Consider the following 16,959-nt stretch of genomic DNA (forward strand, 5'->3'; position numbering starts at 1 on the left):
TTTTTTTTTTTTTTTTTTTTTTTACAATTATTCTTGAGAAAAATGAATGTCGACGAAACTTTGTGCTTTATTTTTTTTTTCCTTTCCTTTTTAATTTTTTTTTTGCACAATTATTGAAAATAAAATGTCGACAAGGCTTTGAACTAAATGGTGTCGGACTCCCTTTCTGGAGGTGCATAGGGAAACGGCGGGGCTTGGGTTGCCGGATGGACGCCGCGAAGCAGCATTCATAATTTTTTTTTTTCGGTAGTACAAATGCTGCTGGCCTGTGACTCCCGCTGAGAAGGGGAAGAGTCAAAACAGAGTCACACGAAAAATTGACTCTCTAAGAGAGTCGTGAAGTGTCAAAAAGAGCCATGGAAGATGTGACTCCCTTTGGACTCCTTTTTTTCTAAGAGTGTAGAGACGATGCGGTTGCCACGAAGACGCGCATGCGGAAAGCGGGGCAGCTTGTCGGGGCATGCTGGTAAAGCGGACTGCCTTCGAAATGTTCGGATTCCGCATAGCCGTCAAATGCCCGAAGTATTAGCAAGGACAACTGGCGAGTTATCTCCAATGAGTGGAAAACGCATCAATTTCGCCGTTAACTGTTATTACGATTTGGAGCAAAGTGTGCGCACAATATCAACAGGTAGAGGACAGAATTTAGGCACACAAACCACTTCAATCATTCTGTGAATTAAAGCAGCTTATATTTATATATAATCAATTGCAAAAATAAGGCGAACCTTGCAAAATAAAAAAAAGAAGACAGATTCTGTAATAAAATGAGATACAGTGTTCTTTACAATCTACTGTTCAAATCAAAGTTCCGATGATTTTAGTGCCTTTAAGTATTATTTGTATCCGATAAAGGGATTTTTTCATATTTTTTGGTTTTAAAACCGAAACCGAAACAGGGTGCCCGGGATAGGCGGCGCTAGCTATCGCCCAAAATCTACCTCTCCATATTTTCCTTTGCTTACCGTCCATAGCTTTTCGTTCGGCGTGGTCCCTGGTGGTCTTTCTTTGGCGGGTTGTCGCTCCGTCGTGCGCGAGTTCGCGTTATTTTCTTTTTAACAACTTTCTTTATGGGTGTATTTTACTAGTAGTGTGTTCAAGAGTGTCAAATGGTATCTAGGAGACGCCGCGACGGCGCGTCTAATCATTGACCGTAGGCTGGCAGCGGGACGCCTACGGAAAGTTGAACGGCAGGTAAGCAGAACTCTTTTCTTTGTTCACTGCATGCTGCCGTGGGCTTGCCAAGCTATGCTTGAATTTATAGCCCCTTCCCCTGGCCTATATCGAGCGCTCGTTTGGGACTCGGATTCGTCTTCGCGGTTGAGCGACGGTGTTGAAACGGGAATGCTGCGAATGACTTCAGAACAAGCTCCTTCGAAAGAGGCAGCGCGGAGAACTTCTGCGGCACGCTCGACGCGCTTCGCCACTTTTCTACTGATCGGTTGGAGTTTAGTAGTTCGTTTTAAGAGGCAATCTACCTCTACGGGCGCGCGCTTCCGAGCATGCATTAAAGTGGCAACGCGAGTTCCCGCTACGAATAGCCTGATCTTAAGCCACGGCCGCTCGGCGAGCTCTCCACTGGCTCCTGATTTATCAGCGGCACACGGAGAGAGAGCTCGCATCTCGCAAGGGGCAGGAGAATCCTAAAATCTCCGCCAGGCAAGCGCATGCTACTTGCCAAGGGAAGGGGCTACTAATATGCTGCGACCTGGAACGATTTGCTGCAAAGCAAAGCGGAGTTTTTTTTTTTTTTTGTTTTTTTTTCTGCAGGAGTGAAAAGTATTTTCTTTTTACCTATGTAAGGACGACGTATTGCCTAACTGACTGCCGTGAATGCCTTTTGGTTTTAGCATAAAATTACGGTTCCGCATCACGAAAGAGCTCGAATAGGTTTAAAAGTTGAATAAACCGCATCCGTGCGCCTAAGCCACGTTATTGAAAAAAAAAAAAAAGCTCTTGTTGAATAAAATAAAAACAAATTGATGATAATGTCTGTCAAAAATATTGGCTTCTGTGACGGACAAAAACAGTTTGGTTTGTAGGAAGGGGGTTTGGTTGCAGAGTGGGAGGGTTCAGTGTTTTCGGATATATTCGAAAAACACTTGCCAGTTCAAATTTTCTCATTTACTCCCTATTTTAAGGTCATGATAGCAATTCAGAAATAAAAAAGACTATAAAGCGTCATGGAACTGGGTTAATGGTGCTATAAAAAATACATCTTTTTTATAATTGGCAAAAAGTGTTTTTTTATTCTTTCTATTTTATTCATTATACGTAAACCGGAGATGAAGGCGAATACATGGACGAGCACAATTTGAAACATTTTTTGTTCTTCTTTGCCTGCCTTGTTTCTTCAATATGTCTATGCACCAAGCGACTGAAAGAGACGAAGAGACAGGAGCGCGCGAGGACGTGGGAACGCTGAGCACAGGTTGGAATCAGTTGTGGGTAGACCTAAAGCCGTGCCTCCACTGCACGCGTCGAACACATTCTGATGCAAGAGCAAAACGCCAGATGCTGGTGTCCCGCATTCTAGCTCGTTCGAGGAGTGCAATGAAGACAATGGCAGCTAGGTTTACATCTACCCACTAATCATCCCAACCAAAGCTCGGCCTTCTAATGTCCCCACGCTCTCTCATTTCCTCCTTTCCCTCAGTCTCCTGCTTAGTATTGTTACCTTCAGTTCCCCGTTTACCTCGTCCAGGTTTGCCACGTTTACATAAATACGACTTGAGTGCGTGGACTTTAATTATTCTCAGAATTGAGCCGATGTGCCAACATTCATGTTAATGCGCATCAAGTCCTACGCTAGGATGGCACCATGTTGTGTCACATATCAAAGTTAAACCTGCGTTTCTGGACCGAGCCGAATCTTGTAATCAAAATTTCGGGCCTGTGTTTCGCATGCAGAAGCCGTGCTGATGAGCATAAAGATCTTAACTACTGTCTTTAATGCTCTGCAAGAAGTTACAGGATGCAAGAAAGTGCTGCGAGTTGTGGGCCTTGCTACTCTAGAGCAGAGGGAACAATACTGCACACGCCATGGTGAGCAAGATGGTTTCCAACCACTGGGTTGGACGACAAGGACAAGAGCATGATGTCGAAGCGGTTATTATTTCGTTTCGGTTCGGGTTCGGTGTGGAGATCACACACTGGGCTGTGATTTCGTAAACAGTAAAAAGGTCTCTATATGTTTTAGTTTGTCTTGCTCTGCACAAACGTGTTGTTTTGTTCTTTTTTTATACATGCTACCTGTTTTCGGCACCCAGCAAGATGTCACAGCTATGCCCCAGAGTGGCTGACAGGGAAACGAGAGGAAACAAATGACCGTAAAACACAAAAACAGGGACGTCGAGTGCGCAGTTGGGGTAGTTCATCGAATCCCGTTAAGCTCTAGTCATGTATACATCGAACCAGACTGGCCGATGTGCCAATGACCGGGCACGTGAACACGCACGTATAATGAAATGTTACTGCATCTTGGCAGCGCTTCGGGTTCCGGCGGAAAAACGCTGTTCTAAAGATCTCGTGGCGATGGTTTGCCTAGTCGTTTTTTTTTTTGTTTTTTTTATCGCAAATGACGCTCTATGCAAATGACCCGGTCTGAGGGACTCAGACCGCGTTATTTGTACCTGTCAGCCACCGAACAAAGTTCCGGTAATGCAACCACAGCGAACGACGTTTCTCGAATGCTCAGTTGAAGTCGATGAAAGAGGACTTCAAGCAAAAATGAGAAAATGGTCGAACAGTCGACATGCTGGCCCTTGCTAGTCTGACAAACCTACAAAATATAAACAGACACATTTTCTTCTCTCCCCCCCTCCTCCCCCTTGCCTCCTTCCAGGGCGCGGTGCGGCGGCGAATCATCACCGAGTAACGTTACCTCCGACAACCCATGTTCTTTTTGTCTTTTTTTTTTTTTTGTAAGTTAACACTTCGAGCACGTCGAGGATTGAAAACGACCACAGGCGACCCTACAAACTATACTGCCAATGCAGCGCGGTACTTGTCCCCCCCCCCCCCCCCCCCCTTTAATGGGTATGGAAACAAACTTTTAGCGCCGCTCTTTCTGAATATATGTGGGCTAGGGACAGGCACCACCTCGGAAATGTCAATATCGCGCTGTAAAACACAGGAGAACTAATTTTAAACTTAATTAAACGATTTCAAATTCGCATCTGGTGGATGGTGGGAAGCTCTCGTGACATCACTTGTGGCATAGGAGCAGCGCCGTTGTGCGGCAATACGGCGTGCCGGCAGAATTAGCCTAGGCCTGAACGCTTTTGCAAAGCCTTGGCGGAAAAAGCCAAAGCGTAGTTGGCCACAGTGAGCTCGTTCTCGTTGCAGCACTTTGCATGACACGACCCGAGCGTGCTTCTGGCACGGCCGGTATTAGTTGTTGCGAGCTGCGAGCTGCGAGCCGACGTTAAATAGATATGTTTGAAATACAAGAGTGTCAGCAAGAGCCACGCAAATACCTGTTCACACTCGGAGCAGATACGCGCGTTTGATCGAAGTGCTGAATTCACTCTGTTAGACCGCGCTTCAGTAAGCGCTTCTGGACCGATCTTTTACGATTGCAACTCGATACTGACATGACACTCGGCAAAGAAACGTTGGACCGACAATCGCTTAGCTCGCACGAACTGCTATAGCTCGACAGTGACCTAGCGTCGTGTCAGAATAAAAATGGCATACTAAAAACAAAGTATACATACCGTGTTCCAAAGGTAATCCGTATGGCGTTTATTTTAGCCCTATATCACACAAAACAAGGAGATAGAATCAATGAGAGTCCCTTTTCGACGACAGCGTTCGTCACCGCTGTCTCGGAAAACAAGGAGATGGAGATGACAAGGGGAAAAGATTGACCTCTGAAACTTAGTTCAGGGATCAAACTATTCATCCGGGAAGGGTCCACAAAGGTCACGCGAGCATATTCCATTCAGCAGGCCAGCCGGTCATGGGCAGACGGTCTTGACCAGGGACCGCCGGAGGAACGGTGCGCCGAGTCGGTGTTGCTGCTAGGCCTGCTATATTCTGCCGAGCTCGCTTGGTCGGGAGAATCCTGGCCGTTGTAGCTCTTCTCGAGTGTTTGTGGATCCTGCGTTCTTGAACGTCATGGCCTGTTTCAAGGGCTCCTTCCTTTTTTCTTGCTGGTTGAAGTCGGGACGCACGAGGAGAGCACGTAGAAAAATAAATGTCCGTTGGTCGTTACTGAGCGACGCTGTCGGCCATGTTGATTTGATCGTGAAAGCTGCGGAGCTGTCGTAGGATTCTGTCGTAACCTGCGCAAAAGTTACGACAATTTCGTTTTGAGAATACGGGTTCTCTCTCAAATTTGTCGTACGCACTTTTTCGACGTAAGTTCGCTTTGAGAATCCGACCTCAGAGCTGGCTTTCTCAGTGGTGCCGTGGTTGCCGACTTGCCGTGGTGCAGCGTGCGTGCAGCCCTTGCACATCTCAAACGGCCACGTTGTCACAGGTCGTAAATCGTCGACGCGCCACCAAGTAGCAACGTTCGTAACCACAACATCCACGTCGTAGCCTTTCCCGGCTGGCACAAGTGACGTCACGAATGCGCCCAATATCCCAAGACGCATCGCGCTCTCCGATGGCTGATTTTTGAGCGCGCGCTCAATCGGGCCCCTCAGGGTGAAAAATATAGCCATGCGTTCAAAATACAAACGGCCGATTATGATTTACGGATATCATTGATCATATTAAACCTATTTCTGACCATAATAGGTGTATTTCAAGTTTCTCTTCAGTATCCCTTTAATTCAGGCTGTCGCTGCACTCAAGCGGAGGGTCACGTGGTGCGCTCTCGGTGCTCGATTGGCTAAATGGCTCATCGACTGCAGCTGTGGTCCATTGGTCCATCTTGATGTCAAACATTCGCACACGCGCAGGTCCCCGTGCCTACAGTGGCGCAATATACTCCAACACTTGGACATTTCCTAGCCAAGAGCCCAAGCGGTGCTTTGAAATCGCCGCCACCGCTACCGCGCCGCCAGGGTCAATCCAAGAAACAAAGGAAAGTTGAAGATCTGCAGACGATGATGCATTTTGTCTTACGTATGCAATAAAAATGAAATGTAAAACTATCTCACAGTATGTAGGATTAGTCTTGGAAACATAAGAAAAATATACGCCCGCAACTTTTCCCATTCAGACCAATCATTGACACAATTGGCCCTGAACCGTTTTCGTTGAACCGGTAACCGCCACATCATATTATGGTTTCGTTCCGGTTCGGGTTCAATGTGAAGCGTTCAATTTCGGTTTAGGTTTTGTTCCGGTTCGGTAAAAAAATAACGGTTTTGATCCGGTTTTCGGTTCGGGTTCGGGTTCGGTTTGACACCCTGGACGAGAGTTTCCGGTGCAAGCAGGAGCAGCGCTGAGGTATGAACTACTTTTTCTGCGGAGCTTTGGATGTCGTTCCTGCACTCCCTCTGACGTGCACAGCCACAGCGGGGGCCTCCCTCACCGACTCCAGCGAACTATAGGGGGTCAGGCAAAGTGGCAAACGACAGGCGGTCGTTTTTTGTCGTTCAGCACTCTGACCACCATAAATTTCTTTCACTGCAACATAGGATCGGTGTTACATATAAAAGCAAAGCGATTTTTCGACGCTAGAAACCCTATTCTAGTCGGTGCGTAAGAATGACATGGTGGAAGCATAAGAATTACTGAAAACAATGTTTGTTTCCATGCTGCCTACGACAACCAATCAGCAATACCAGACGACAGAGTTGAGACGACCTCTTCTCCTGAGCTTCCCGGCGTTGCCGCTGCGTGGCGTTGATTTCGCTGGGGTCGCCAATATTCAACTTACTTACAATAGCAAGAAAAGTTTGCGTTTGTTCTCAAGAAAAAATTACGGAGGGACACCCGGGATTGTGCCCCCTTTTGCCGCCGCCAACAAGACAAGATTGGCCGCCGCCATGTTATCAGCTAGGCACGTAGCCAGGATTTTAATTCGGGTTGGGGGAGGGGGGGGGGGAAGCGCCCATGACAAAATGCTGTATGAGGGGGAGGGGGAAGAGGGGGCTTCAGATCTTCAGGTCCAGCCACGTCGTCTGTGGCTGAAGATCTGATAGCAGGCGCCGCCATGCTATCAGATCTTCAGGTCCATCGTTGAAAAGTGTCGAAAGTGGCGCAACCGGTCTAGCTTGTCGGCGATGCGGGGGAGTGGATATACCTCTTTCTTCGTCACCGCGTTCAGCTGCCAGTAGTCCACACATAACCTTAGTGTTCCGTCTATCTTTCTAACCAGTACGACTAGAGAGGCCCACGGACTGTTTCAAGGTTGGATAGTGTCGTTGTTCAGCGCTTCTTGAACTTGCTCCAGGATTATCTCCCTTTCTTTCACGGAGGCTCCGCACGGCGATCGATGCACAGGGGGCGCGTCGTCATTAATAACGATGCGGTGCTTTGCAAAGACGGTTTGGCACACCTTCAATGACGTCGCCAGACAGTCGCAGTATTGGGCGAGGAGGTTCATCAGCTGCCTTTGTTTTTGGCCCGGAAGCTTGGGGTCAATGTCGAGCTGCACTGGCGACGTACTGTCTTGCTGATGTGGCGATAGTTCTTTAGTAATCGCCGATTTTTCGGCGGAGTTAAAAAGTTCCTCGACGTGGCGCACAGCTGCATTTTTAGTGAGGTGTTGCGTTTCTTGTCGGAAGTTCGTCATGAGGACCACAGTGCGTTCATCCTGAAGTTCAGCTACTCCTCTTGCGATGTCTATTCCTCTTCCCAGGAGGAATGGACAGTTGGTTTTCGGAATAACCTCATCGCAGGAAGCTTGGTAGATCCCGACGGGTACGGAAGGTTTGCGAGGACTTAAGACCGCGGATGACGTCGCTTTGGGTTCCTCCGCTGGTGGAACAGGTTTTTGTTGCGTCAGTCGGTTTGCTCCGAGGTTGATGGCGGCGCCATACTTGCAAAGAGGTCCATTCCAAGGATAACGTCCCACGCAGTCTTGCAGAGTGATGTACTTCACGGGGCACGTCTCATCGTGAATCTCACCTGGAGCAGTGCATCTCCCGACTGGTGTGATAAGGTGCCCACCGGCAGACCATACTTGAGGGCCTTCCCACGGCGTTGTCACTTTCCGAAGACAGCTTGAAAGCCTCCCACTCTAGACGGAGTAGTTTGATCTGGTGGCAAGGAGTGCCGACGCATTGCGGCCGTCGATGGTCATGTTGAGGCTGCTGGGCACCGCTGCAGATGCGCCGCGCCGATGCACGTCGTCGGTCGAGTGGGAGGCCTCCGGTGTTTTAGAGCGCAGCTCTTAGGCGCCCGTTCCCGGCTTGAGCGGCGTCGACGTCGCCGTCGGCGTAACCGCGCGGTGCATTATGGGTAAATTTCCCCGCTAAATCTAGCGGAATAGTTTCCCCGCTAAATCTAGCGAAAACATTTTCTGCTAAATCTAGCGGAAAAATTTCCCCGCTAAATCTAGCGGAAAAATTTCCCCGCTAAATCGTGGAGAAATTTTCCTGCTAAATCTAGCGGAAAAATTCCCCCGCTAAATCTAGCGGAAAAATTTCCCCGCTAAATCTTGCGGAAAAAATTCCCCGCTAAATCTATCGGAAAAATTTTCCCGCTAAGTATAGCGGATAAATTTCCCCGCTAAATCTAGCGGAAAAATTTCCCCGCTAAATCTAGCGGAAAAATTTCCCAGCTAATATTACCGGGAAAATTTCTCGAGCTAAATCTAGCAGAAAAATTTCCCGAGCTAAATCTAGCAGAAAAATTTCCCCGCTAAATCTAGCGGAAAAATTTCCCCGCTAAATCTAGCGGAAAAATTTCCCCGCTAGATATAGCGGAAACATATCCCCGCTAAATTTAGTGGAAAAATTTCCCCGATAAATATAGCGGAAAAATTTCTCCCCCGAGGTCACGTGACCCCTGTGGACACGTGACACCCCCAACGTCACGTGACCCCCACGTGACCTTGGGGAGGGGGTCATGTGACCCCACCAAGGTCACGTGACCTGAGGTGGCGTGGCCAACACCCCAAGGTCACGTGACCCCCCCCCCCCCCTCGAGAACACGTGAACCTCAGTATTCTTCCCTCCTCCTCCTCAGGAGCTGCGCTCTAATTCGGCGGTACAGGGAGTTGTAAACACTGTTAAGGCCCATACGCACATTCGCGTTTGAGCGCGGTGCGTTCCGTAGCGGCAAGCGGACGCGTTGCGTTGCGAAGACCGCTTGCGCCAAACTTGTACGCACAGTTGCGTACAAGTTTGGCTCTTGTATGCTTATTGGCTCTTGACGCAGTCAACCGCAGTCAAGAGCCAATAAGAACGCGCTATCATCGCTAGTGGCTCACCAATAGTAAGCGAAATCCAAGGCAACATGGCGGCGCACAGCGACAGCGTCGAAGTGTTCGATCTTGGGATAATCTCGCCGGCTTCCCCGATGTTTTGTCAAGCTTGAACCATCGCAGCCTTGGAAAATACAGTCCCACCCCGCTCCCCAAAACGAAAAAGCAAGCTCTGCGACCGGCGAACCGGATACGTCTCCAGACGTCTCGCCGAGTCGGCCGGGTGGGGCGAGCGAACACGTCACCCCCTCTCCTCTTTCGGCTTCTGATTGGTCGAACGCACCCGAACGCACCGCAACGCTTCGGAAAGTTGAACAAGTCTCTACTCGCTTGCGTCGCGCTACCGAGCGTTGCAAGGAGGCGCGCGTCGCTCTGCAAGCGACCGCGCCTGGCCGCAAGGACTCCGCAACGCACTCAAACGCGTTCAAACGCGAATGTGCGTATGCACCTTTAAAAAAACCCGTAAAATTACAGGGAGCGCCAACGGGACCAGAGCCGCTCGCGAGCCGTCGTTGCCGTTTTGCCGTAAACCCCTCCACCGCACCCGAACGAACAGACATAGCCGGCGCGCTGCGCAGGCGCAGTCAATGCAGCCCTTTTATTCGGAGAGGCGGAAGATCACGTGAACTTCTTTCCCGCGCTCCCGTGGAACGCTGTCCGCGTGAAGGCACCCCTGGCGCATGCGCAGTGAGCGTGTCGAGGCAGATCCCGCGCAATTCGGCGACTTTGCGGACGTGTTTTTGGTTCGCCGCACTCAAACCTGGAGATTTCACGGTAAGTGCATTACATCCCCTTCCTTGAACTGTTTGATGAATACCTGTCGCACCACTGTTTTCTTAGATGAGTCGCGCAGTTGTCTGGATTCACTATTATGCATTGCTCGCCACAAGCGTGTGCAGACGATGTGCGCCTCGCGCTGGAGGTGCGTAGCGTTTAGGGTAACGGGGTCTTTGCCTTGTTGCTTTCGAGTGTTACTCTAGCATTATCACGAGACGTAGTGTGTCGGTGTTCTACGTTTTTCTTGCTCCCTTCTTAGTTAAATATTATTCGGCTACGTGAAGCGCTCTTGGTTTAGCGCTCCGCTGGAAAGGCAGAGGTCCCTGGTCCGGTACGAGGACCATGCACGCCGATTTTTTCGGTAGCTGCTTGTTTGACATAACGTGCTGTTCAGGTGCAATTTGTTTCGAAACATGCAAAGCGACACAGTGCAATGAGGTTTCAAGTGCCCACAATAATATACTATATACGTTTGACCGAAGTGTAAAAAACTAGTGCCAAAATTCCTTTTTTTTTTTTTTGTTCGTTTGTGCCGAGCCGACATTAGCTTCCGTGCACTCTCATATTGTTACGGTAGACTTGTGTGGATTCAGGAAACTTTAAATTGATCGATTCGACCTTCGTGTCTAACACTGCCAGTACTCAAATGCTTTGCAGTACGTCTTTAAGTCCGCGGTCTTTTTTTTTTTTTTTGAGTTCGTTGAGTTTAGTTTTCTCCATTCTTTGTTGCGCTACTGTGTAGCGACGGCGCCGGACTCTACGTAATGAGTCATGACTGAAACACATTTGCGAAAAGCGGCCAAATTGTATGAAGAAATCGCAAACGAAAATCAGACAGCAACTCCTATTGCCTTCTTTTTTTTTCTTCTTTCTTTCTTTCTTTCTTTTCTTCTTTCGCCGGGGAAACCCGGAGGGGGACGGAGCGATGTCGCAACGTTACTTCGGGAGTTCCGTCCGTTCCGTCCCTCTCCGGGTTTTCTACTCTATGGCGCAGCCGCGGCTACCGCCGAGGCTGGTTGAGTGTTTCCGCGGTTTTTGATCAGCTTTGTACGAAGACTGATTTTCGCCGATCTTTGTCGTGTTACATGTATGTGGTGAACGGAGCATTGCGGAGTCTGAGAATTATGTGGGCTGTTGGCTGTGTTGTGGCATTCGGGCAAAGCAAGATCGCGGTGAAATAGCTCGTGTACAGTCGGCGGTTAAAGTTTGCGGGGCGCGGGAGCGTCAGTCGAAATGACTGGTTGCGCCTTCTGCGGCGCGCGGCCGCTCTCAAGATTCACGCTTCGAGAATGTGCATGCTTCCTTTCGTGCTCGAAGCCATGACTTTTTCGCTCGCTTCCGCCCGACGTGCACGAGATAACCGGGGACCGGCGCAAGGTGCCGCTATGACAGCCATCACGCCGCGCGTCTGCCTCAGCCACCGTGATGGGTGACGAAACTCGCGCATGCTACAGATAACATTTCGCGGCACCTTGCGCCAATCCCAGTTATATATCGTGCGTGTCGAACGGAAGCGAGCGAAAAAAGCATGACCGCGAACAAGAAAGGAAGCGCGTGCGCATAGCGTGAGTCTTGGAGCAGCAACGTGCCGTGAGAAGGCGCAGCCAGTCTTTTCGGCAGGCGCTCCCGTGCCCCGCAAACTTTTGCTCCCGACTGTACGTCGGCCGATGCTCGTGTCGGTGCACATCTCAATCTCAACTAAACATCGAGCGCCGATTGTGGCAGACTCCATGCATGTAAGAACGAATTAATCTAACAGGAACTTCGTGAATAAGAACGAGGCAAGCGTGTGGCTGTAGAAGGATATCGTTCCCGGTGGCATACGTACACTGGTTTCCGCACGTTGCTTCTGTTTACTTTATCTGTTGTAATAGCAGTCTTTGTACCGGTGCGTGAAGGCCTCGGTTGCTTCGAAAACCAAAGCTGATACAGCCAGTCTCTTTTTATCCGATGATTCTGTCATGTCCTAATCACGGCGTCATATATATATATATATATATATATATATATATATATATATATCAAGAGTGCACGTTTGGTGTTGTTTGCGTTAATTTTACTGCGGAGGACGTTGCCTTTTGCGCGGGATCAGTCTTCTCGTGTAACTTGTCTTCCAAATTTGCATGCAACAATTTTTGCACCCTCCGATTTCCGTTCTATATTCGGTTTCTTTTCTTGTAAATGTGTTTCAGCATTAACATTTTGCCGCGGCGCAGCTCTGTTCAGAGAAGAAACGGTCTCAGCACAGCAGGGTGCACGAAGCGCGTCGTGTGTTTAGAAAAAAAGAAAATGAAATTGGGCAAGAAATGATTTGGTAACTGCACCGTAATAAGTGGCTGCCAGCAGTGGAAAAAAAAAAGAGATATGTTGCCTTATAGTTGGAGTTAAGTCATCTGCCTTATTGTAGTATTTGAGGTAGAAAGGAGAACAAACTAGATGCCTGGGCCGGCTTGCGAGAGACAGCGTCTCGCTTGGGACTGCTCAAAGAAAGCGCTGCCAAGGCTCGGGCGCGCGAGCGTCTAGGACTCGGTTTAAGCTCTAGCACTAGCCTTGACAGCGCTTTCTTTGAGCAGTCTCAACCGAGACTCTGCTTCATGCAAGCCGGCCCACATATCTAGAAAACCAATTTTCTGCCCCAATAGGTGGTAAAAAAAATGTGTCACATTACTGTGCAATTGCGGGGCGTTAGCGTGAAACATTTTCGCGGTAGACTGCAACGCAAACAAAAAATGGAAAAGAGCAAGAAAAAAAAAACAGTAAGTCAAGCGCGAAATGCTAGGGAAAGGAAGGTGGGAGTGGAGGAAGCAGATGGTTAGCTGGCAAGGAGAGGAGCAACTTCCCTTTCCTTGCCAGCGTTGTTTACTTACTCCTTTCCATGTTCCTTTCTCTTGCCCTTGGCAGCAGTTTAAATCAAATAGCGCTGCGTCATCCTGGCTTTCATTGCACTGCTCAAGCTATGAATGACAAGGCGCTATACCATTCCAGCCCAGCTCTGTTCACCTGACCTCTCATGCCAGATGCACAGAAACGAAAACCTAGCCGAACATTTCACATGACAATTACTGCGGCCATTCATATCACTGCCCAATGTTAGCATGCTAGACTGTAGCTCCTCATGGCTCGGGCAACCTAAAAGAACACGGAAATATAGTTTTGTATGTTAAGACTGGACGACAAGACGACACGCACGCTGCAGGTGTAGACAGGCAGGTGCAGGTGTTCTATCTTTCTGGTGTAAATAGAAACATTGCCTTCAGATTAACACAGAACATTGAGGATGGCTGTTTTATACTTCAGTTTAAACACAATGTTAGTTTTGAAACTTGATGAAAGCTCACGTTAAGTGCTTTATAATCCTTACTGTGTTCATTTCTAGATAGGTATATGTTTATGCTGTGTGTCATTATCTTCACAAGCACAGTTGATTTAATGTTCACTGACTTCAGTTGTGGCAGGAATAAAAAAATTTGGGGTCAAGGATTAATATCTTTGGATTAGGACTTCGCCATGATTGCTTCGAATATGTGTAATGTTTCAGGTACCTTTATAAAAATGCAAAGATCATGTGTTTAAGTACAAAATCGTGGAGAGAAATTTTTTTTTTTTGCAGATCTTTAGACTTATTTAATCCGAAAAAAGAAACCCAAATTGTTCAGCTCTCATGTCGTCTTAGGATATTGTATTTCTCAGGGTCCCAACAAACATGCTCAATATTAAATCAACTTGAAATAAACCAAGCACTCCTTTTTGGTTATAGATGAGACATCACTGCAAAAGATGCCAGAAAAAGTTTACATCATTGGACACGTTCTTCAAGCACACATTATATCATGAAACGTCATCAAGAGGTGTTCCATGCAGCGTTGTCGGCTGTGAGGCTGCATTCAAAAATTACAACTCATTGCGAAGCCACGTCACAAGGTGTCATTCTCCGCTTGCACCTCGTAATGCAACTAACTTCCAATCCTGCCGGACATGCAGTGTTAGTTCCTGCAGTGAAGAGGTGAGCCCTGGAAAGGCTTTTATCGAGCACCTCAAAAAACATCTCACCGGCAACCCGCCAGCTGTTGTAACTTGTCCAATTGATGCGTGTGATAGCCAGCTTAGGACATGGGGTTCACTCAAGACCCATCTTTTCATATACCATGGGAATGGAAAAAAAAAATCAGTGGTGACAGAGCCAGTAGAGCAGGATGAAATAGTGACGTCATGCTGTAGCAAGGATGACAATGGTCTGGAGAACATTAGGGAAAAACCAGACGTTGAGAGTGAAGTGCCTTCAGTCATTGATGATGTGGATCTCACTCACTTAGATAAAGACTCTTTCCTTAAAGCATGGCCCTTTTTACTTTGAAGCTTGAGTCAAAATATTTGATCCCGTCCTCAATCGTCCATGATATAGTTGATGACGTGAAAAGACTTCATGGCATTTCACAGGAGCATCTTATGACTGATTTGAAAGCTCACCTAACCGATAAGATGTCAAGAGACCAAATGACTGAGGCAATTGACCACTCCTTTGGGAAGAGTCCTTTGTCTGTTGCATTTTCAAGTGATGGAGCTCTTCGCTCAAGCTACATGAGAAATGTTTACTACACTAACAAACTTCATCACAATAAACCAGTCGAAATCTCTCTTGGTTTAGACTATTCCAACGAAATGCGACATTACAGCTATGTGCCCATAAAGGTGACACTTCATTCGCTGCTTTCTAACCCAGAGGTACTGTGCAAACTCTCTTTCAACGCGCAGGGAGGCAACGATGGTGTGTATCGGGAATTCACAGACGGCAAAGTTTTTCAAAGCCGGATATCATCCGATGGCAGTACTGTATCGGTAATCTTATACCAAGATGCTTTCGAAGTCGCCAATCCCCTTGGATCAGCCCGTGGAAAGTTTAAAATGTTAGCGGTATACTTCACGCTTGGAAACCTACCAGCTTACCTCAGAACCGTAGTTGACCCTCAACAGCTTGTTTTGCTTTGCCATGATAAAGACTTTAAGCACTTTGGTTGTAGGAAGCTCTTCGAGCGACTCATCAGTGACCTCCAAGATCTTGAAGATGGCATCACAGTGAACGGGCACCGTTACGTTGTGCAGCTTGATTTTATATGCGGTGACAACCTTGGAAGCCATAGCATTGGCGGCTTTGTGGAGAATTTCAGCATGGACTCTTACATATGCCGGTACTGTGTTACAACCATGCAAGATTTTAGGAACAACAAGCCAGCAGAGCTTCGAACTGTTTCATCATACACTGAAGCAGTCAACCGTGCTAAGGACAGCCAAGAACAGGGTTTTATGGGAGTCAAACACGACTCTCCATTCAACAAGCTTTCAACATTTCATGTCTGTCTTCCTGGGCTCCCGCCATGTCTTGGGCATGATCTCTTTGAAGGTGTTGTTGACTACGACGTTGCACTGATGATAAATTATTTCGTGAAAACACTGAAATGGTTCTCTTACCACCATCTTAATGCAACAATACAGTTCAGATTTAAGTACAACGCGTGTGACCGAAGGAACGAGCCAGCTCCAATGAACATAAGTGGTAAAAAGCTTGGAGGCCAGGCACTGCAAAACTACACCCTTTTGTTACTTCTACCAATAATGGTGGGAGACAAAGTTCAGGATGCAACTAACGAAATGTGACGTCTCCTTTTGACTCTCCAACAGATTGTAGAACTCGTCATGGCAACTGTCATTTCAGATGACCAAGTGTCATATCTGGCACTCTTGATCAGTGATTACATCTGTGAGAGGGTAAGGTTGTTTCCAGCTGTTCCACTTCGTCCAAAGCATCATTATTTATTCCATTATCCTTATCTCATTAAACAGTTTGGACCACTCGTGAAGGTATGGTCTCTCCGATTCGAAAGTAAGCACAGCTACTTCAAACGTTGCATTAGAGCATCTGGCAACTTTATTAATGTTACAAAGTCACTTGCTCAGAAACACCAGCTCCTGCAGTCTTACTTGCAAAAGGAAGGCTTGTTTGGACCAGCTGGGGCGTTCAGTGACCTGGCTCCTGCATCTGAAATAGCCAGTTTCGACAAAAACTTGTGGTGCTTCATTCAGAAAAACTTGCCCACTAGTCATGAAACCTTGATGACTGCTTCGTCAGTGACACTATGTGGCACACATTACAAGCCAGGTTCTTACATAGTGCTTGGTGGGGACCAGTGCAACCTGCAGTTCGGCCAGCTTCTGCATATTGTGGTAGAGTCTGGCCATGAGGCAACTCCATTATTTCTTGTGAACAAAGCAGCGTCTGCATTCCTCCCAAACTTCAGGCTCTACAAGTTGACGGAATTGGAAGTGGAAGAGCTACAGTTGTTGTCTTCCTCTCAGCTGATGGACATACATGCATATGTCCCGTACAGACTCCTCAACTGTCTTGTGATCAGGCTGCGGAGTTCACTATTGTTCGACGATTTTGAAGGTATGATACCAGTGATTTGTGTGGAAATTACCTTAAATTTAAAAACGGGGGACACCCTGCAACTCACTTTTTCAGTATAGCACAGACAATTGGAAAATGTAGGCCAAACAAAAAACCTCTAGGCAGGCTTTTCTAGTTTTTTAAAATATATTATATCATTCGTTTTGCAAGTTTTTACTAAGGTGCCTTCATGTGCGCTTCGCATAGGGTGATGCCAACTGCCTGTTTCCCTTTCCCACACCCTCGTCCACTGCCATTTTGTTCCTAATTGTTTCCCCGTGCGCCGGAAAGTGGCCTTTGTGTCCATCGGTCCTCCCATCCGAGGGGGGAAATGCTAATCCTCCCTCCGTGGGTTCCACAACGCTGCTCCGAACTTGTGAGATAAGGTGTTTGTTTCCGGGAGGGTTAT

The 16,959-nt window shown here is 47.7% G+C and overlaps 1 protein-coding gene across 6 annotated transcripts in view; it reads left to right on the forward strand.

The window, feature by feature from the left end:
- Positions 1 to 955: 955 nt before the first annotated feature.
- Positions 956 to 16,959, forward strand: part of LOC115327283 — a 34,117-nt gene continuing 18,113 nt past the window's right edge. The window contains exons 1-2 of one of the 6 annotated variants that reach the window (XM_042286122.1): positions 956 to 1,194; positions 2,911 to 3,045. In XM_042286122.1, the coding sequence (XP_042142056.1) occupies positions 2,975 to 3,045 (71 nt within the window). In that variant the 5' untranslated portion in view covers positions 956 to 1,194; positions 2,911 to 2,974. Of the gene's footprint in view, positions 1,195 to 2,910; positions 3,046 to 9,996; positions 10,106 to 13,865; positions 14,112 to 16,434; positions 16,551 to 16,959 lie in introns of those variants that run through there. The other 5 variants (XM_042286121.1, XM_042286119.1, XM_042286123.1 and 2 more) reach the window with 5 other exon arrangements.

Source organism: Ixodes scapularis, unplaced genomic scaffold (genome assembly GCF_016920785.2).
Source record: "Ixodes scapularis isolate PalLabHiFi unplaced genomic scaffold, ASM1692078v2 PGA_scaffold6__148_contigs__length_123643588, whole genome shotgun sequence".
Taxonomy (NCBI): Eukaryota; Metazoa; Arthropoda; class Arachnida; order Ixodida; family Ixodidae; genus Ixodes; species Ixodes scapularis.